The 22,684-nt window shown below is 40.4% G+C and overlaps 1 protein-coding gene and 1 pseudogene across 1 annotated transcript; both read left to right on the top strand.

The window, feature by feature from the left end:
• Positions 1-460: 460 nt before the first annotated feature.
• LOC144218921 (olfactory receptor 10V1) lies at positions 461-1,448 on the top strand. The gene has a single exon (XM_077748924.1). The coding sequence runs from the start codon at positions 519-521 to the stop codon at positions 1,446-1,448; it is 930 nt and encodes a 309-aa protein (XP_077605050.1). The 5' UTR covers positions 461-518.
• Positions 1,449-6,925: 5,477 nt separating this feature from the next.
• Positions 6,926-7,025, top strand: LOC144218932 (U6 spliceosomal RNA; annotated as a pseudogene).
• The last annotated feature ends 15,659 nt before the right edge of the window (positions 7,026-22,684 follow it).

Genomic DNA, 22,684 nt, shown 5'->3' with positions numbered 1-22,684 from the left:
CTAGGTGTCGAGCTAAATCACAGTGTGTGCTGTAATATCACAGGGTACCAGGACCACAATTCTCTTTAAATTATAACCTACATCTACTTAAACTTTCCTAAAGCTTGTTTGTTTCAAGTTTCCCATGATGAATTAATACCCTATTTTATCCATTTTGTAACTTTGAACTTTAAACTGACTTTATTCATTCATTCATTCAGCAAGTACTTCTTGGAAAGCTTTCTCTATTGGGCACGGTGCTAGGCACCAGAATCAAAGCAAAGAGCATCAAAATCCCCACCACTGAAGATTTCTCCATCCTTCTCTTCAGGGTAGAGGAGGAAATGGGAGGGACAGCATATGTGTACATTATAATATTCCATGATCGGCTCTAAACTGAAAGTGTGCACATAACCGCTGAGGTACCTCAGAAAGTGCCATAACATTGAACAGAGGAATGTGACCACATAATATTAAATGGGAAGTTTAATAGAGACGCATGTCCCATCTTTCCTTCTTCTAGATCCAATACACTACCCATGGAAGAGATAAATAAAACTGCAAAGATCCAGTTCTTCTTTCGTCCATTCTCAGCTGACCCTAAGGTACAGGTAGGGATTTTTGTGGCCTTCCTGATGATGTACCTGACTAGCCTCAGCGGAAACACCACAATTGCAATCATTGTCCAGATCAACCACTCCCTCCACGTCCCCATGTACTTTTTCCTGGCTAACCTGGCAGTTCTGGAAATCTTCTACACATCCGCCATTGCCCCACTGGCCTTGGCAAACCTCCTTTCAATGGGCAGGACTCCTATTTCCATCCCTGGCTGTGGGACCCAAATGTTCTTCTTTGTCTTCCTGGGTGGCGCTGATTGTGTTCTGCTTGCTGTCATGGCCTATGACCGGTTCGTAGCCATCTGTTACCCTCTTCGATACACCCGCATCATGAGCTGGCCCTTGTGTGTGGAGCTGATGGGAGGGTGCCTGGTGCTGGGGTTTCTGCTGTCGCTGCCACTGACTATTTTAATCTTCCACCTCCCATTCTGCAACAACAATGAGATCTACCACTTCTACTGCGACATGCCTGCCATCATGCGCCTGGCCTGTGCGGACACACACATTCACGAGACTGCCCTGTACATCATCAGCTTCCTCGTCCTAAGCATCCCGCTCTCATTAATCTCCATCTCCTACGTCTTCATCGTGGCAGCCGTTTTGCGGATCCGGTCAGCAGAAGGGCGCCACCGAGCCTTCTCCACCTGCTCCTCGCACATCTTAGTTGTCCTCCTGCAGTATGGCTGCAGCAGCTTTATATACTTGTCTCCCAGCTCCAGCTACTCTCCTGAGATGGGCCGGGTGGTGTCTGTGGTCTACACCTTCATCACTCCCATTTTAAACCCTTTGATCTACAGTATGCGGAACAAAGAACTGAAAGAGGCCCTAAGGAAGGCGCTGAGGAAGTTCTAGGTAGGATGATCCCATGACTTGTCAAAATTGGACACGTGAGGGTGAAACGGGAGGCTATGAGTAATTATGCCAGGACAGCATGCGTGAGCCAGGAATGTCCTCAGCAAACTGAGATATGGCCCACTATTCTAGAGTCACCAGAGGAAATGAATACTACCGGGTGACTGAAACAACGCTGTGTCGCAGAGGGCATCATGATGTCCTGGGCATGGATGGAAGCACATCAACACCTATTGGACTTTATATACCTGGCACTTTATATGGGTTATCTCACTTAGCCCATAGTAAGTACCAATGTCTTCATTTTTTAGAAAAGGAAACCAAAATGGCTAACAAAAGATGAAGACACAGGTATTTTAAAAATCTAAAGACAGGCCTCCTGGCTGAGTGGCTCAGTTGGTTGAGCCTCTGACTCTTGACTTTGGCTCACGTCATGGTCTCAGGGTCATGGGACTGAGCCCTTGCATTGGGCTCCATGCTGAGCATAGAGCCTGCTTTACATTCTCTCTCTTTCTCCCTCTGCTTCTTCTCCCCTGCTTCCTCTCTCTCTCTCTCTCTCAAAAATTAAAAAAAGGAGCACCTGGGTGGCTTAGTCAGTTAAGCATCCGACTTTGGCTCAGGTCATGATCTCGTGGTTCGTGGGTTGGAGCCCCGTGTCGGGCTCTGTGCCAACAGCTAGCTCAGAGCCTGGAGCCTGCTTCTGATTCTGTGTCTCTCTCTCTCTCTCTGACCCTCCCCTGCTCACGCTGTCGTTCTTTCTCAGACAAATAAATTAATTAATTAATAAATAAAGCATTTAAAAATTAAAAAATAAATTTTTTTTGTTAATAGAAATCTAAAGACTAAGCTATCTTCACACAACAATATTGGCCAAATGGGCCATGAGTGCCAAAGGAAAAGAAAAGAAAAGAAAAGAAAAAAAAGAAAAGAAGAGAAAAGAAAAGAAAAGAAAGGAGAAGAGAAGAGAAGGTTTTGCAGTTGGCCAAAGAAAGGGAGAGTTTTTTCCCCTAAAATTTTGTTTAATGTTTATTTATTTTTGAAAGAGAGAGAGAGACAGAGCATGAGCTGGGGAGGGGCAGAGAGAGAGGGAGATACAGAATCAGAAGCAGGCTCTGGGCTCTGAGCTGTTAGCACAGAGCCCCACCCAGCACTTGCACTCACAAGCTGTGAGATCATGACTTGAGCCGAAGTCAGACGGTTAATTGACTGAGCCACCCAGGTACCCCGAGACTTTTTTTTTTTAACATGGTTTTGTTTTGTTAACCAAAATGAAAACTCATGACTTTCATTAACTTTTAAAGAGCACCTCAGCAATAAAAAGGATAGTAATGAAGGAAAATGCTATTTAATGTAATAAATTTAATAAATAAAAATATGGGAAAGGGAGAAAGTGAGCCTCATTGAGTCTCTGACTCTTCCAGAATCCCTTCTACAGCATCTCAGTGTTCCAGACTCTGCTTGAGCTTCCAAAGAGGGAGATCATTAACTTGTAAGACACCACAGTCCTTGTTGGACAACTCGTTTGTTAAACTACCGCACATGTGTTTGAGCTGAAGTCCATCTACAACTTCTTCCACTGATCCTGTTTTTACCTCCTAGAGCTTTCTTCTCCCTGACAGTTCTTCCAAGTTTTAGGATGATTCTGAGTCTTCTTTTAAGTCTTTAGTTCTCTTCTCTGTAGAGCAAATACTCCATCAGTTTTCCCTCTAGGAGATCATATTTGTATGTTCCCACACCAGTTACCTTCTAGATTTTCCCTTGTTCCATATCCTTCTACAAATTTTCACCCAGAAATATACACAATCCACTGGGAATATTTTGTTCTGGGGAACTGTTACTTTTCATAACCTGTGAACTGTGTTTCTATCAATCTCTCTTGATCACTGTAATGTCTCATAAATTTGGTATTAAATAAAATCTCCACATTGTTTGATATGACTTTCAATGCTGCCTGATCACAATTTATTTTACTAACAGATATGTAGGACTTTTCATTTAACATTAATATATTGGATTTTTTATTAGTTTAGTCCAGGTGATTCAAACTGCCAAAGTCATCTTAGGATTTATATTATTCATAGTTTTTAAAAATTTTGTTTAATGTTTTATTTATTTCTAGGAGAGGGGGAGAGAGACAGCGTGAGCAGGGGAGGGTCAGAGAGAGAGGGAGTCACAGACTGAAACAGGCTCCAGGGTCTGTCTGAACTGGCAGTCAGCACAGAGCCCGACGCAGGGCTCGAACCCACGAACCGCGAGATCATGACCTAAGCGAAAGTCGGACGCTTAACCGACTAAGCCACCCAGACGCCCCTATATTATTCATAGTTTTCTGTCATGGTCAAAATTACAATCATATTTCATTTCCTTTGTCCAAATCATTAACCAATATCTAGAATAGAACACGATAAATGAATACCTATAGTAGTCCTCCTCTTTGGAAATTGTTGTCCAACTGGATAGAAATATGCCCAGTTAATACAATCGGTGACACGCTGTCACAATTATGATGCTCCTAGTGGATCTCCCCTCCCTGTATCCATGCCTCTGGGTGGCCCGTGTGCCTCCATGGCTATGTAATTTGCTTTAGCCAATGGGACGTTCACAAATGTGTTGCAAACAGAGGCTTACACTTGCCCTTTGGTGTCTGTCTTCCCTTCCTGCCCTGAACATGACACATGAAGAAGTCAGGGCAAGGATGACACCCAGAGTAAGCCATCTAGGAGGTTCCCTCGACCAACCCCAGCTGAACTAGCCTAAAATGCTGACCCACAGAAACATGGGCAAATAAGATGATCGATATTTTAAGTCATTGAGTTTGAAATGATATATTTCAACAAAAAAAATAACCAATTTAGGGGTCCTGTGTGGCTCAGTTAGTTAAGTGTCCAACTCTTGATCTCAGCTCAGGTCATGATCTCACGGATTGAGATCAAGCCCTGCATCAGGCTCTGATGACAGTGCAGAGCCTGCTTGGGATTCTCTCTCTCTCTCTCTCTCTCTCTCTCTCTCTCTCTCTCCCCTTCCCCACTCATACTCTTTCTCCCTCTCTCAAAATAAATAAGAAACATTTTTTAAAATTCTTGAAAAAAAAAACCAGTCCACCATCAAATCTATAATAAATCATGTCTCCATGAAAGATATCATGGGAAGCCTACCAAATATTTACATACAATCAAAATACACTACAGCATTGGTATAAATCTAACCATTCAGAAGACTTATGTTAAAAATGAAGTGCATCTGGAATGATTTACCTTGGGTCACTTCATATGGGCTCTTAGTATCACCAGGCTTTTTAAAATGCCTACAGATTACCTGTTCAATCATGCATTTCCAGAATTTTACTAAAGATTCACAATGAGATGGCTATCTTATTGTTCTGAAATCCACTGGTAATTTATAACTTTTTTATTTCTGTAGCTTCATCTGAATGGGAAAAGACATCAATAGTTGTGAGTGTCCTGGGAATGGAGAATATGAATGTAATCTTGAATTTCCAGCATCTAGCACAGTGGGTATCATTTATTAGACTCAGCTGACTTACTATCAAGAGATAAATTACATCTAGGAAGGATGCTTGCTGCCCATAAAAATTGTATGTTCTTTATACAAAGGGATTGTGTTCTGCCCTTTTTCTACCCATTTGTATCCTTCACTGTTCCCTTCGCAGTGATGGTACACCATAAATATCTGTGGAATTGAACAGGAGTTCCTTTGGAGATCTTTTTTTTTCTGGTTTTCAGATTTTTTAAAATGTTACTGATAAATGTACATTCTTTTTTAATGTTTATTTTGAGAGAGAGAGAGAGAGGGAGGGAGGGAGCACACATGAGCAGGGGAGAGGCAAAGAGAGAGGGAGAGAGAGAATCCCAAGCAGGCTCCACAGTGTCAGGGCAGAGTCTGACACAGGACTCAATCCCCATGAACCATGAGATCATGACCTGAGCCGAAATCAAGAGTTGGATGATTGAGCTACCCAGGCACCCTTGTACATTTTTATTAAAAACTTTTTTTGAAACATTTACTGCTAATACTAAGTTTTGAATGCTTTATTTGATTCTATATCTATAAATCCTATATTCCCTAAGACTTACAGATAATAAAAAATAAAAATGAGAACTATAAAATATCCATCTGAAAGAAGCAAGTAGCAATTGTTATTGCCTATTAAAAAAAGATCGTAGGGCCGCCTGGGTGTCTCAGTCCGTTAAGCATCCGACTTCAGCTCAGGTCATGATTTCACGGTCTGTGAGTTTGAGCTCTGTGTTGGGCTCTATGCTGACATCTCAGAGCCTGGAGCCTGCTTCAGATTCTGTGTCTCCCTCTCTGCCCCTCCCCTGCTCACGCCTCTGTCTCTGTCTCTGTCTCTGTCTCTGTGTTTCTCTCAAAAGAAAATAAACATTTAAAAAAATTTTTTTAAAGATCATAGGGGCACCTGTGTGGCTCAGTTGGTTGAGCATCTTACTCTTGATTTAGGCTCAGGTCATGATCTCACAGTTCAGGAGTTCAAACCCCGCATGGGCCTCTGTGCTGGCAGTGCAGAGCCTGCTTGGGATTCTCTCTCTCTCTCTCAAAATAAACAAATAGAGTTTTTTAAAAAAGATCATATACTTTGCTATATTTAACCCAATTTTAGCAAGGATATCTTTAAACTATCATCATTCATAGAAAATTTTGAGAATTTATAACTTTCACTTTGCTGCAGAGTGGATGGTATTGATGCATATTCTCTTTATTCTAATAAAGAGCCAAATGGACAGGCATCCTCTGCAATTACACCTGGAAGAAAATCCCAAACAGATCCTCATTTTTTCTTGTCATCTTTTTACAGTGTTGCAGTGTTTAGAACAGAGGAAGGATAATGAAAAGTTGAGTCAGAAGGCCCTAGAAAAACATCAGGTGAGCACGTGGGGATAGGGCTGAGAGCAGGACATCTGAGGAACCTGGGGAGCCATGTAAAGATGAGAGAAGTCTGGAGGTATCACACCAGGCAGCAGGGAGTGGGCGGGGCACCAGGGCATCTATCATGCTTCCCTGGAAGGAGCATCATGGAACTGAGATCCAGGAGACATAGAGACATGGTTTCTAGGAGCTGTAAACTGGGAAAGTCACTTTCATCCTGCAAGTATCTCAGTGTCTAGAAAATGAAGGATTAAACTAATTAATATCTAAGATATCTGCAAGCACTAACTTTGAGTCCTTAATTCTCTCACTTTCTGTTCATGTCCATCAATACTCAGGCCATTTCTACTCACGTTGGACAGGTTTCTTTCCCACCTCAATGGTAATTGATTTTTGGCTGCTTCTCAATCAGCAAGTGACAATGAACAATGTGGGCATGACCAAATGAGGCAGCAGTTAACCCTTGTCTTCTCCCAAGCAGGACAGAAAGTCTGAATGCTGGGATTCTGTGTGCTTAGGATTTGGGAAACACACCCTCCCAAAGGTGGTTTTGAAACTCAGACGTTGCCACGTGAGTGCCCGTTTCACGGCACGTGTGCTAAAATGGAATACATAAGATGAGCATTGAGCCGGCACAGGGATGGCATGCAAGTTCATAAAGTGCTCCAGATTTTTAAAAGTAAAAGACTAAACTCATAGATACAGAGAACATATTAGTGGTTGCCAGAGGTAGAGGATGGGGGATGGGCAACATGGGCAAAGGGGTCACAAGGTACAAACTTCCACTTATGAAATAAATAAACCATGGGGATGTAGTGTGCAACATGGTGACCATAGTTAGCAATACTGTTATACATTTGATACAGAGACGAGATCTCAAAAGGTCCCATCCCAAGAAAAAAATTGTAACCATGGATGTTAACTAGACTTGTTGTGGGGATCATTTTGCAATGATATACAAACATCAAGTCATTATGTCATACACTTGACACGAATATGACATTATATGTCAATTATATCACAATAAAAATAAATACAAAAAAATAAAAGATATGAGCATGATAGCAGTAGGAACAGCAGATAACTGGCTACGTTGTGTGTGTGTTAATTATAAATTACAAACTTGAATCTTGTGTTGGACTAGTGTAGGACAACTTTCTGATCTTTAATTTGCCCAGTTCAGTTAGCCCTCCTAACCACAGTATGGTACTAAGCCCTTGCCATTCAAAGTCATGGAACCCATGGAGAATTTGGCAACATGGTGTGCACACAATCTGTTTCAACCACCATCTGGTGAGTCTTCACATATTTCAGGACCTAAAAAACTAAAAACTCCCAGACTCTCTAGCAATTTAGGATGATGTATTTAGTTTCCACCAATCAGATGCACTCCCTCAAGACATGAATTAAGACCACATAACCCAGGGGCACCTGGGCGGCTCAGTAAAGCCATACAGCTCTTGATTTCGGCTAAGGTCATGATCTCACAGTTTATGAGATCAAGTCCCAAATCAGGCTCGGTGCTGATAGTATGGAGCCTGCCTGGGATTCTCTCTCTCCCTCGCTCTCTGCCCCTCCCCCACTCATGCTCTCTCCCCAAAATAAATAAATAGGCATTAAAAAAAAAAACCTATGTGATATACCACCATTCTTTTCTAGGACATTATCTTTTATTTATTCTTTTTAATTTTTAATGTTTTATTTATTTTTGAGAGAGAGAGAGACAGAGTGTGAGCAGGGGAGGGGCAGAAAAAGGAAGACACAGAATCCAAAGCCGGCTCCGGGCTCTGAGCTGTCAGCACAGAGCCCAATGGGGGACTTGAACCCACAAACTATGAGATCATGACCTGAGCTGAAATCAGATGCTCACTGACTGAACCACCTGGGAAGCCCTGGACATATCTTTTAAAGAGTTGTATTTTTTATTGAGCTGTTCTGCTCAGCAACACTTCATCTAAAATGGATTTCCTGACCACCACCACCCCCCCACACCGGGACAAGTGACCACACTGTCCCCTCGCTCCCTTTGTACCTTGTGTATAACTCCATCACAACATCTGTTACCCTGTAGTGCACGTTTTTCTCTCCCTCGAGTACATTGTGACTTCTTTGGAGGAAGAAACTGTCTCTGTTCCTTGGTGCCTAGAAATCTCAAAAATATTGAATTAGTTTATTAATCATTAATTTGCAGTCATCCTTTCAGGGCCAGCTCAGTCTCTGCCTCCACTGTGACCTTTCTTGTCCCTTCCTCTTCTATGTTAACATCCCTTTCAAAGGGCAGTCTCACATTGGACCTGACTCACATTTCATGTCCTTGCATTTTGTCTCCCAAGTCAGATGCTGACCTCATTGATGGCAGATACTATGCCTACTATGTCTTCTAATAACTCACAAGACTTGCCACAGTGAATAGGTGGCACTCAAAAAAAATATCTGGAGGAGTGCCTGGGTGGCTCAGTCAGTTAAGTGTCTGACTTCAGCTCAGGTCATGATCTGTGGTTCATGAGTTCAAGCCCCAAATCAGACTCTCTACACTAACAGCACGGAGCCTGCTTCGGATCCTCTGTCTCCCTCTCTCTCTGTTCCTCCCCTGCTCTCTCTCCCTCCCTCTCTCAAAAATATATAAATAAACATTTGTTTTAATTATCTGGGGAACTACAGGGTAAATAACCTATTGGAAGAAACTGAACACACCAATCAAAGCACAGAAATACTCCAAAGACTAACACAGACCATGTAACTAACACTGTCCATAGTCCTCCACCACTTCATGAAATGTGGGATCACACGCTACAAACGCGGCCTATTATTCAAATATTCTTTTGTGACTGACTTTTCAGGTTTCCCAGCCTCTGTGTCCTATCATTGCTTTCAATGATACCAAGAAGGGGGGAGCCCCCAGCTGTGTACAGAGATGTTCTCTACCCTTAGTAGATAGGTGCTTCTGCTTCAGTGATGACCTCTTGATAGAGAAAGTCTGAGTCTCCTTTGGTATATGTCTGTGGTCATTTGTATTTCTTCCAGTTGACTTACTTAAGAGATGAAAAGAAGTGAGGCACTTCCCAGCAGGAACAAATGTATGTCAGCACCCTTACTTACCCACTTTCCAAGATGAAACTACAGGCTATGCTTCACAGAATGCTTGGGGACATTATTCTTTCTATAAGAAAGAAAGAAAGAAAGAAAGAAAGAAAGAAAGAAAGAAAGAAAGAAAGAAAGAAAGAAAGAAAGAAAGAAAGAAAGAAAGAAAGAAGAAAGAAAGAAAGAAAGAAGAAATGAAGGAAAAGAGAGAGAGAGAGGAAGGAAGAAAGGGAGAAAAGAAGGAAGAAAAGAAAGAAAGGAAGCAAGGAAGGAAGGAAGCAAGAGGGAAGGAAGGAGGGAAGGAGGAAGGAAGGGAAAGAAAGAGGGAGAGGAAGAAAGGAAAGAAGGAAGGGAGAGAGGGAGGAAAGAAGGAAGGAAGGAGGGAAGGAAGGGAAGGAAGGAAGGAAAATGGGGAGAGGGAGAGAGAAATGGAGCCTAGATATCAAGGTACTTTCCCTATTACCTCTCTCTTTTTTTTTTTAATGTTTTATTTATTTCTAGGAGAGAGAGAGAGAGAGAGACAGCGTGAGCAGGGGAGAGTCAGAGAGAGAGGGAGTCACAGACTCTGAAACAGGCTCCAGGCTCCGAGCTGGCAGTCAGCACAGAGCCCGACGCGGGGCTCGAACCCACGAACCGCGAGATCATGACCTAAGTGAAAGTCGGACGCTTAACCGACTAAGCCACCCAGGCGCCCCTCCCTATTACCTCTCTTTAGAGGTAATGAAGTATGATTTATTTATAATGTAATGTAATGAGTTAGTTCTGCTTCAGTTGCAATGATCCTTCGAGTCTTAGTAAGACCTATCAATAATTCCTCCCTCCATTCATTCCATAGCTATTTATTGAACATCTATGTGCGGCAACCAGCAATGTAGTGGGAATGCAACAGTGAGTGAGCAGAGATCTTTGCCCTCGTGAAGTCTATAATCTAATGGGAGAGACAGAGTAAACAAATAAAAAAGGTCATGACAGACTGCAGTCATTGCTATGAAGGCAGTAACCATGGTAACACAATAGGAAGTAACTAAGGAATATCTGCTTTAGATAAGACTGAACATGTGGAGGGCGCCTGGGTGGCTCAGTTGGTTAAGTGTCCGACTTCGACTCAGGTCATGATCTCACAGTTTGTGGGTTCGAACCCTGCATTGGGCTCTGTGCTGACAGCCAGCTCAGAGCCTGGAGCCTGTTTCAGATTCTGTGTCTCCCTCTCTCTCTGACCCTCCCCTGCTCATGCTGTCTCTCTCTCTCTCTCAGAAATAAATAAAACATTTAACAACAACAACAACAAAAAAGACTGAATGTGTACACTCAATTTCCCTTGTTGTTAACATTACTATAGTACATTCATCATAACTCAATAACCAACATTGATACCATATTACTAACTAAAGCTCATACCTTATTTGGACTACCTTATTTTTTTTTAACCTAATGTCCTTTTTTCTGTTCAAGGATTCCATTAAAGATACCATACTACATTCAGCCATCATATTTTTTTAGGTCCTTCTTGGCTGTGAGTTTCTTAGACTTTCCTTATTTTTGATAACCTTGACAGTTTGAGGAGTCCTTGTCAGGTATTTTGTAGAATGTCCTTTGAACTGAATTTGATGTTTAGACAAGGAGTTATGGGTTTTTTGAAAGAAAGGCACAGGGGTGCCTGGGTGGGCTCAGTCGGTTGAGCATCCAACTTCAGCTCAGGTCATGATCTCACGGTTTGTGGGTTCGGGCCCCGCGTCAGGCTCTGTGCTGACAGCCAACTCAGAGCCTGGAGGCTGTTTTGGATTCTGTATCCCCCTCTCTCTCTGACCCTCCCCTGCTCATGCTGTGTGTCTCTCTCTCGCAGAAATAAATAAAACATTAACAATTTTTTTTAAAAAAAGAAAGGCACAGAGATAAAGTGCTATTCTCATCACATCATATCAAGGGTACATACTATCAACATGACTTTGCAATTGACTTTGCAATTGACGTTGACTTCCATCACATGGCAGGGGTAGTATTTGTCAGGTTTCTCCAGTATAAACTTACTCTCCATTCTCCCTTTCCAAATCATATTCTTTGAAAGGAAGTCACCATATTGAGCCCACACCTAAAGAATAGGGAGTCATGCTCACCTGTGCAGAAGTATCTACATAAATTATTTGGAATTGTATTGTAAGGGAGAGTTGTCTACATACATTTATACCATTTTACATATTACCTATTTATGCCGGCATATAATCAGGAATAGGTTATAATTCATTGCTGTATTTTTTAGACTATGAATATTTTTATTTACTACAGATAAGAAGAGAAGAAAGATGAGAGAAATGAAAAAATGGAGTAGTGGGGAAAGATAGGAAGCAAGCAAAGAGAGAAAATGAATAATCGTCACAAGTCTTCTGTTTCTTGGTTCAGTCTTCTAAACACCCATCCACTGTGTAAAGACACTGAGAAGATATTTGCAAAAAATAAAAATAAACAAAAATAAAATAAGCATACATCCAATTCAGAGAAGAGATGTGGGTCAAAATCTAGATCAAGAATTCAGGCACTGAGTACCTCCCATATCTCTTCTAGTTTTATCCCATACCCAACATCACGTATTATACGAGATCTTGGAACCTAAAGATGGAAAAGACATGCTCTTCTAAGTAGCTCACAGTCTAGATGGGGTAACGAACCACCATGATCTGATGCAATAAAGGCTAACAGTGAGAGATGTGCTGTGAGGGACATGGGGGGAGTGGGTTACAGCCTGGGGTAAAGGACCAAGCCTTCGCAGGTGTGGCACTGGAGTATGTGAGGAGGTGAGCTAGAATTTCCTAGGATAAGAATTGGAGAGGAGCACCAGAGAAAGAACAAACTGACATTTGGACTGCCATGAGGCGCTAATAGAATTGTTTATTTTAGGGGCGCCTGGGTGGCTTAGTCGGTTAAGCGTCCGACTTTCGCTTAGGTCATGATCTCGCGGTTCGTGGGTTCGAGCCCCGCGTCGGGCTCTGTGCTGACTGCCAGCTCAGAGCCTGGAGCCTGTTTCAGTCTGTGACTCCCTCTCTCTCTCTGATCCTCCCTTGCTCACGCTGTCTCTCTCTCTCTCTCCTAGAAATAAATAAAACATTAAAAAAAAATTAAAAAAAAAAGAATTGTTTATTTTACCATTAGGAAAGATAGCATATTTATTTTCCCAAGGTATCAAGAATCTGAGGACTAAATTAATCAAGATACTATGGCTTTGTAAGACATGAGAAAGCAGAAAAAGAAAATAAAATTGTGCATTCTTAAACATGAGCCGTGGCAATGCATGAAACAAGAAAATACCTCTAAACTATTGACCCTGGTATTTGGGAAGTGGTATCCTTTATTTAGATGTGTGTTGAGTCTTTCTTTTCCATTATCATCTGAGTTCTGTTTGCTAGAGTTAATTTAACACAAATTCAACTTTATCCTTGAGTGTGATGTTTATGCCTTAAGGTCACACAGTGTCATTTGAGAATTATTCTATCATGCTCACATATTCCTAAAGGTCCTAACTTCATTTATTAAGGCCCAGGGTATTGAATCTGGGGAGCAGATAATTACCCAGCTGAAGTCCTGGTCTCCTGACAAATCTCTGGCTCCACGTGTCAACATTCAGAACTCCAACTTTCATTTCTGGTTCTTGTCCAGGTTTTGAAACCAATTATTTCTTTTGTTCCCTTAGTTTTTTTTTTTTCAATACCCATGCGCTTTGATTATTCCATTGTTTACCAGCTTCCTTCATTAAAATGGGTAAAAACAGACAATGCTATACTTCCAGATGACTTACCTTTTGAACGTCAAAGTAGAGTCTTTGCTGTATACAGCACTTTTTCATATATAAAGCTATTCTTAGAATGTTATCATGTTTATTCTTTTGACAGAATCCCTACTAAACTGACATTATAACATACAATTGTGAGATTGAGAAATAGAGCATCAAGACAGTTAAGGCATTTCCCCTGGTCACCCAGCTAGTAAGGGACAGAAGCAGAGTTTGAACTTAAATATTCTGATTAAGTCCAGCTCACTTCAACTTAAATGTCCTGATTAAGTCCAGCTCACAACTGAAGGCACATAACAGTCCCCAGAATGATCTTTCTGGATATACTGCATGGCTTTAAATAGGAAACTCCATGATCTACTTTGTCATCGGCTTTATGAAAACTTGGCTTCCACATTGTAATTGGTCCATTTCCTCTCACCAAATCTGTACATAGTACAGAATATCAGCCGAGGGAGACAGTTAAACAAATCAACCTAATGACTGTAAGCAAATGCTGGCATTATGCCTTCTGCGAAAAATTACTTTTTAGTTCCTAAGTTTTGTATGCGTCATTTGCCACCAATTATTTGTGATATATTGAGGTCCTTTAAAGACCATCTAACATGACCTCCTAATTTTTGCAAAAAAAAAAAAAAAAAAAGGTAGGAAGGACACTCGTAGGGTTATGAGACCAGTAGTGGAAACACCAGACCTAGAACCCAGACCAACCTCGTTCTCAGCCAAATACTCTTTTTGACTGACCACATGGAACTGAAGACACAATAATTTCCTGGGGCACTTGGGTGGCTCAGTCGGTCAAGTGTTTGACTTCAGCTCAGGTCATGATCTCCCAGCTCTGAGTTTTTTGTGAGTGCCAGCCCCACATCAGGCTCTCTGCTGTCAGACCAAATCAAGCCTGCTTTGGATCCTCTGTTGCCCTCTGTCTCTGCACCTCCCCCACTCATGCTCTTTCTCTCTCTCTCTCAAAAACAAATAAACATTAAAAAATATACAACAGTTTCCCACAGCCTGGTGTCTAGAACATGCTATTTATGGCTATCAATCTTCATGTTCTAGCTAGGAATTTGGGCTCAGAAATAGCAATATTTTCCTTTTTTTTTTTTCTTTTAGAGAGAGAGTGTGTGCATGAGTGGGGGAGAGGAGCAGAGGGAAGGAGAGAGAGAGAGAGAGAGAATCTTAAGCAGGCTCCACATTCAGCCCCTGAAGTGGGGCTCAATCCCACAACCCTGGGATCATGACCTGAGCCGAAATCAAGAGTCAGATCCTCAACTGACTGAGGCACCCAGGCGCCCCTAAGATTTTTTTAAAGTATAGTGAATTTCCATTTACAGAATGTCTTCACATGTACTTGATCCTCAAGATCAAAATGTTCCTAGTTTGTCATTATATTACCTTCATTTGGCAAATGAAGAGTTCACCAGAGTTTGAGTGACTTGCCCACAGTCTTCTGACGGCAAGTATGCTGCTCTTTTGAATTTTTTATGCTTCGTTTTCAGTAAACTAATAATAGGGCTATCAAGGCAGACTGCTTATCCAGACAAGTAACCTGGCTTGCCCAGCAACCTAAGTGCATGTAAATTTAAATGTGACATTATTGTCATTATAAAAGTCATCCATAGTTATTACAGTGTTTAAATGGTTAAAAATAAAATGTCCTTAAAAATCACCTTTATTCTCAGCACTAAAAAACAACTGTTAACAACACTTTGTTAAATTTCCACTTGATCTCTTGTACAGCATATCTTTAACATACTTGTAATTATACATTATCATTTTTCACTAAAAGTCATATTCGTTTCCTATGTCATTATAAACCTTTCACAGTCAGAGTTTTTAATAAGATTTTTTGATAAGATTCTAACATGTTCCTTTTTTTTAATTTTGGGGATTGTTTTTGTTTGTCTCTTTTTTCCTTTGTTCATTTATTTTGTTTCTTAAATTCCACATATAAGTGAAGTTATATGGTATTTGTCTTTCTCTGATTGACTTATACTTAACATTATACCCTCTAGATCCATTCATGTTGTTGCAAATGGCAAGATTTCATTCTTCTTTATGGTGAATAATATTCCATTGTCTATATATATCACATCTTCTTTATCCATTCATCTATTGAAGGACACTTGGGCTGCTTCCATAATTTGGTGATTGTAAATAATGCTGCACTAAACATAGGGGTGCATGTATCTTTTTAAATTAGTCTTATCATATTCTCTGGGTAAATACCCAGTAGTGGAATTACTAGATCATATGCTAATCCTATTTTTAATTTTTTGAGGAACCTCTATACTGTTTTCCAGAGTGGCTGCTCCAGTTTTCATTCCCACCAAGATAAACAAGAGTTCCTTTTTCTCCACATCTTGGCCAATACTTGTTTCTTGTATTTTTTATTTTAACCATCTGACACGTATGAGGTGATATCTCATTCTGGTGTGATCTGCATTTCCCTGATGATAAATGATATTAAGCATCTTTTCACGTGTCTTTTGGCCATCTATGTGTCTTCTTTGGGGAAGTGTCTCTTCATGTTTTCTGCTTATTTGTGTGTGTGTGTGTGTGTGTGTGTGTGTGTGTGTTGAGTTGTATAAGTTTTTTATATTTTGGATACTAACCCCTTCTGGGATATGTCATTTGCAAATGTCTTCTCTCATTCAGGAGGTTGTCTTTTTGTTTTGTTGATTGTTTCCTTTCTTGTGCAGAAGTTTTTTATTTTGATGTAGTTCCACAAATTTATTTTTGCCTTTGTTTCCCTTGTCTTAGGAGACATATCTAGAAAAATGCTACTACAGCCAATGTCAGAGAAATTACTACCTGTGCTCTCTTCTAGGATTTTTATTTCTATCATGCTCTTTTACAATTATTTGTTCAAGGAATTGTGGCTATGCTTTTTTAAAAAAATTATCTCAGAGAAAGGTCCTAAAGTGTGATATCCAGAAGGCAAAATAATCCAATCAAGGGAGTGAATGGAAATACAGATGAAAGAAAGGTGGCCAGGAGTCAACAATTGTTGAAGCTGAGTAATAGATATACATGGGGGTTCATTGCACTGTTCTAGATCCTTTGATATTTTACATTACCCACAAAAATAAGTTTTTTACAAAAGAAAAACATCTCATCATGTGACTCCAAAAGTGTGGTAGATTCAGATTGTTGTATTCATTCTTTCCTCTCTCCCTCTGCCTTGTAACTGTAGTAAACTGGCTGGCTCCATTGATGTTGGTCTTGGTCACGTGACTCTCACCAATGGAATTTTAGTGGACATGATAGTGCATAGATGTCAGAGATGACTCCTTAGTTTGACTAATTTCCTCACCTTCCTGTATCACAGTGAGAACAGCGTGATCCACAAAGCAGGTGACCCTTCAATCCCAAAACAAGATGTGTGTGGTGGACCTGAACACAGTCTGAAGCCTGGATCCAAGCTTAGCCAACCTGTAGCCCAAAGCAGACATACAATCACCCTGTATGAACCAGGTAAGCTACAAGAAAGTAATTACATAGACACTTATAAGTCACTAGGTTTGGGATTAGTGTGTTATACAATGTTTTTGCAGCAATAGCTGTTTAATATAGTCAAACAACTCCCCCCAAAACTGAACATTTTAGATATTTTCAGTTTTTCAATAATACAAATAAAGGGGGGACATGGGCGGCTCAGTTGGTTGAGTGTCCGACTTCAGCTCAGGTCATGATCTCACTATTTGTGAGTTCAGGTCCCACATCAGGCTCTGTGCTGACAGCTCAGAAGTCTGCTTTGGATTCTGTGTCTCCCTCTCTCTCTGTCCCTCCCCTGCTTGCGTGCTCTCTCTTTCTCTCTCTCTCAAAAATAAACATTAAAACATTAAATAATATAAATAAAGGACTTTTTTTTTATATAAAGCTTCTCCACTACCTCTGGTCATTAAATTCAGATATAATGTTATGATGCTGTTTATGTAGGGAGGTTGAACAGTTTTATTATATTATATAATAAATTAAATAAATTATTTAAAAAATATTATTTATTATATTTTTCAGAAAAGGAAAATTATGAAAAGAATTTAAACAAACCCATTCTTCATTTCTTGATATCAGAAAGACTGTAAATACAGTTTTTGTTTTCTTTCTTGACATTCAAAAAGATGCTTTTGTATTTTTCCAGGGCTTGATAAAACTAGTACTGTTACCTTTCTTGGGTTCTGTCTCTTTCTGCCCAAATCCTAAAGACCAAAAAATTACAGTAAGAGTATCCATTGTTAAGGTGGTGGGCTTCATTGCAAATAAAGGGTCTTTCAGTTTGATTTTCTAGAGATTGCTCTATGTATATACCCTGTGTGTTCAGTTCACAAAAATTGTAAATGAATCATTGAATCCCACTGGTAAATCCATTATTCATCTGGAAAACTCAGGAATAGTTGGCCAATGATGAAATGAGGCAAAAGGCATTTGAGTGTCTATGAGCCTGTGGAATCCAGTGTCCAATGTTGCAACAACTTGTGAGGAACAACTGGAAGAAAAATTCTGGAGCTTCTTCTGAGTCATCATTCTGATGAGAATTCTCATTGTTCTGGTGAAAATTCCAACCATGTTTTGTTATTGTAGCCAAAACAAGGAGGGAGGAAAAGTAGGGACAGAGGGAGGAGAAGAAAGGGAAAGAGGAAGAGGGAGGGCAAAGCAAAGAAAGAGGAGTTCGTGTTGTTGCCGGAAGTCAGGAAAATTATGTATTTTTTTTTTCAATAGCTAACACAATAGTTGCTACAGAAAGAAATGGAAAAAGAATGAGGAGTGAGGATGGGAAGGATGGAGGAAGGGGAGATGAAGAAGTAGAAAGGGAAGTAGAAGAAGTAGCTGTTCCTGGAGATTAGGGTTAGGGACAAATTGTGTGTGTGTGTGTGTGTGTGTGTGAGTGTGTGTGTGTGTGTGTGTGTGTTTAATATCTAACACACAATTGCTAGACAAAAATGTTAAGTCACAGAGGATCCTGGCTAGCTTCTCAATTATTCAAGTAATCATATGCACTTGGAAGCAAGTTGGCTCCTCTGCCATGCTACTTTACGACAGTGATCCTTAAAGCGCAGGTCCCAGGATCAGGAGCATCCACATCACCTGCAAACCCATTACAAATGCAAATTCTCAGGCCCCACCACAGATCCACTCAATCAGAAGTAGGAGAAGGTGGGGTCCAGCAATCTGAGTTTTAACAAGCCTTCCATGTGGCTTTGGCACATAATAAAGCTTAACATCCACTGCTCTAGAAAGTAGTCCAGTTGGGAAGGGATCAACATTTCGCAGTGGTCCCCAGATCTTTACCATCTATTCCCCACCCTTGTTCTCTTCCAAATACTAGAGTTGGCAGGGCTACTATCAACACTAGTTTTAGTAATTTCTCTGGTTATTGGATTCAATGTGTTGGAAATTCTTTTACCGCCACCACCACCCTTTTTATATTGTGATTTCAATGTCGGTTCCATTTTCAAAGCTTTTGATGTGATATTCAGATATGTTCCACCTGTGTTCTACCCAGGGGCCAGTCTGGCACTTGGAAAGTGGTTTATCTCTTAGTTGCACTCTCAGAGTCTTCAGTATGTTGTTTGGAATTCTTTCCATCCATCTCTGACTCAGGGGTGAGCCCAGGAATTCATAAACCACTTTATCGGGTCACTTTCTGGAGCTCCTCCCTCTGCAATATCTCCCTGGTACTTTCCAGTTCCCTGCATTCTCTTGTTTGGTCAGAAGGCTGAGGCTTTATTTACCTACTCTGAAGGGAGTTTCCCTGGACTGCACCCAGGTCCGAGACCAAATAGCAGGAAGACGGGAGAGGAAAAACCCACCAGGGGCTCACGCTACCTTCTAGAGACAAATTCTTTGATTGGAGAGAAAGGTACCCTCCCCCTGAGTTTTAGGTGCCTGTGGATCCCACTGCTGCCATTGTCACTAGCAGGAGATCCCTTTCTCAGTCTGAACTAGGTGCTTCCTCTGAGAGCCTTTTCTGTCCATGCCAGTGCCCACTTCTGGGCTTCAGGCTCTCTTGAGTCCAGGCCAGGGGTGCGGGAGAAAGAACAAAAAGAGGTGAACCAACCATCAGTTCAACGGTACTTCTAATTCTGGCCTTATTTCCCAAACTGTTACTATTTGCTTTTCAGAGTCTTCAACTGGCTGTTCCTTCCTTTCTGCTCACGTTTTATAGCTGCATTCAGTGGGAGGGACAGGATAGATTGTGCGGACTCCATTCTACCCAGAACCAGAACTGATGAAGATATTCTTTCCTTATAGAACTAAAAGCTATCTCTCTATAATTTCTTCTTGCCGGTTTTTGTTTTACATCCTGGGATCTCACAAAATAAAGCTTTTCTTCCTTCCTTTCTCTCTCTCTCTCTCTCTCTCTCTCTCTCTCTCAGAAAGTTCCTGTATCTTTACATTTCCTGTTCTCAAAGCTAAAAAGGTAGAGGTTTTATAAGTTTATCATTCTTATTTTATGGTAAATAAACTCAAACCACAGATTGACTTGGTAGATACAACTTGTGGAGTATTCAAGTTCAGTTGCTTTTTTAAAATCTCCTTTTGAAGACAAAAAGTAGACATTGCACTAAGTTTCTTCTTTATCGTGAGATATATCAGGATTGGCAGGATGCTTACATTTGGAGGTAATCTTAGTCACTCCCTGCAAAACGCATCTTATTTTGGTTTAGAGATGAAACCCACGGCCATCTATTGCGACCTCAGTCTTCACTTAAATTCTGCAACAGCTCTGTCCCCTGGTTCCTGGTCTCCTGGAGAAAATGCAGTATTTATTCCTTATGGCTTTTGGCAATTTTATATTCACCTAAACTTTTCTCTCTCCTGGTAGCTTCAATGGCTCTGGACTCCAGGAAGTCTAATTCTTAATGCTGATTTGTCCAATTTGCCTAAAATAAAGTCACTATCCAATTTTCAGGTTGTTCTAATCCCTACTGTAATGTGACACATTCATCTTTCTCTCTTCTACAGCATCTATACCTAGTCTTCCAAGATTTTCCTGTTGTCTCTTATGCTCTCATTAACTAATGCCATTTTCCTGGAAGTTTCTTTTAAAATCTCTTGTGTCACCAAGAGCAGTCCTCATTCTGTTTCAAAGTTTTGCTCCTTTGGGAGGACCCTTCCTGTAGGTTCCTTTTTACCGTTTCTTCTTCTCAGGTCAGTTGCAAACTTAAATACTAATACATCTTCTGGCACAAAGTGAACACTCAAAACAAATCCTTGTTGAACAAAAATTGATTGAGTCCCATGAATGAGCAAGGCTTTCCCGCCTAAAGTAGTTCTTCTCATATCACCAGATCTTTGATGTCTCATCATTTATGTGCCCAAGAAGATAGATTTAAGTTAACAAATAGCTATTGAGTGACTAACTACATATGTAGAATTTTTTAAAAAATTCACCAGCTAGTGCAGCCACCCTGGAAAACAGTGTGGAGTTTCCTCAGAAAATTAAAAATTACCCTATAGCCCAGCAATTGCACTACTAGGAATTTATCCAAAGGATACCAAAATGCTGATTTGAATGGGCACATGTGCCCCAATGTTTATAGCAGCACTACCAACAGTAGCCAAAGTATGGAAAGAGCCCAAATGTCCCTCAACTGATGAATGGATTAAGAAGATGTGGTGTGTGTATATATATATATACATACATACAATGGAATACTACTCAGTGATGTAAAAGAATGAAGTCTTGCCATTTGCAACAATGTGGGTGGAACTGGAGGGTATTGTGCTAAGTGAAATAAGTCAGTCAGAGAAAGACAGATATCATATCATTTCACTCATATGCAGAATTTGAGAAACTTAACAGATAAACATAGGGGAAGGGAAAGGAAAAGTAAGATAAAAACAGAAAGGGAGGCAAATCATAAGAGACTCTTAAATACAGAAAACAAACTGAGGGTTGATGGGGATGTAGGGTGGAGAGGGAGGGTTAAATGGGTGATGGGCATTAAGGAGGGCATTTTGGGGGGATGAGCACTAGGTGTCATACATAAGTGATGAATCACTGGGTTCTACTCCTGAAGCTAAGACTACACTGTTAACTAACTTGAGAATAAAAAATAATAAATAAATACAAATAAATTCATCATTGTATCTGCCCTTAATCAGATATGTAGTCTAACAATTTCTTAATACACAGTTGCCTAGAAGACAATGTCATAAACAAGGTTTGCATAAAGAACTAAGAAAGTTTAAAGATCCTGTTCCTAAAGATGCTATTAGGAGAGGATTCATGGAGAAAATACTTCTTTAAGCAGAATTTTAGGAAGGGTTGGGGTTTGACAGCAAAATGCCCTAGGATGTCTAGTACAATGACATGAGATGAGCAAAGGCGTGGAGATGGAAAATGGCCTGATTAGAACCCAGAGTAAAATTGAGATAGTGCTAGAAAATCAAATGGAATTTAAGAAGAAAAAAATGTACTGAGAGAAGGTCGTGAACGGCAAACAGGGATTTCGTTTTTAAATAATAGTATAAAGTGGGCCACAGAGCAGAAAAATAACATAAAGCATTTTTTAATATATAATAAATCAGGGCACCTGGGTGGCTCAGTCAGTTAAGCAACCAACTTTGGCTCAGGTCATGATCTCACAGTTCATGGTTTGGAGCCCCACATTGGGCTCCAAGCTGACAGTGTGGAACCTGCTTGGGATTCTCTCTCTCTGTCCCTCTCCCATGCACTCTTTCCCTCTCAAAAATAAATAAGCTTTATATATATATAAATATATAAATATATAAATAAATATATATATAAATAAATAAATATATATATAATCAAAACATGGAGAGATTTCATACTTGGACAATTAGAGACACTGGGTTTTATTTTTTAATTTTTTAAATATTTATTTTTGAGAGAGAGATAAAGAGAGAGAGACTGCAAGTGAGGGAGGGGCAGAGAGAGAGGGAGTCACAGAATCTGAAGCAGGTTCCAGGCTCGAAGCAGTCAGCACAGACACTGATGTGGGGCTTGAACTCATGAACCGCAAGATCATGACCTGAGCCAAAGTTGGATGCCTAACCGACTGAGCCACCCAGGCACTCCAAGACACTGTTTTTTAAGGACCTACCATATAACAGAGATTGTACCATAAGCATTAAGTGCACATTAGGGTTTTGGGGGGGGGGGGTTTTGTCTGCCAAAAGGAGCTTAATCCAGATACAAATAATTTGAGTGAATGAGACACATGACAGTGGCACCAATTTGTATGAAATATATAATAGATTGAAACAGAAGATCATCTAGAACATGCTAGACCATTTTATTATGAACACAGTAGCAAAATTCATTTTTCATGCCAATGAGCTTTTATATCACCCAAGAGATATACAACAATTTTTCAATCCCAACAAAATCCTAAAACAAATATAAGACATATTTACCAAATATAAATTTGGAGCTGTTGTCAAATACAGAATAGAAAAGTTAAGTTTACTGTCATGCATCTAAAACCAGAATATACCATGC

The sequence above is a fragment of the Crocuta crocuta genome, unplaced genomic scaffold (genome assembly GCF_008692635.1).
Source record: "Crocuta crocuta isolate KB4526 unplaced genomic scaffold, BGI_CrCroc_1.0 scaffold323, whole genome shotgun sequence".
Taxonomy (NCBI): Eukaryota; Metazoa; Chordata; class Mammalia; order Carnivora; family Hyaenidae; genus Crocuta; species Crocuta crocuta.
The sequence above is the reverse complement of the archived record's forward strand: the minus strand, read 5'-3'. Positions and strand labels throughout refer to the sequence as shown.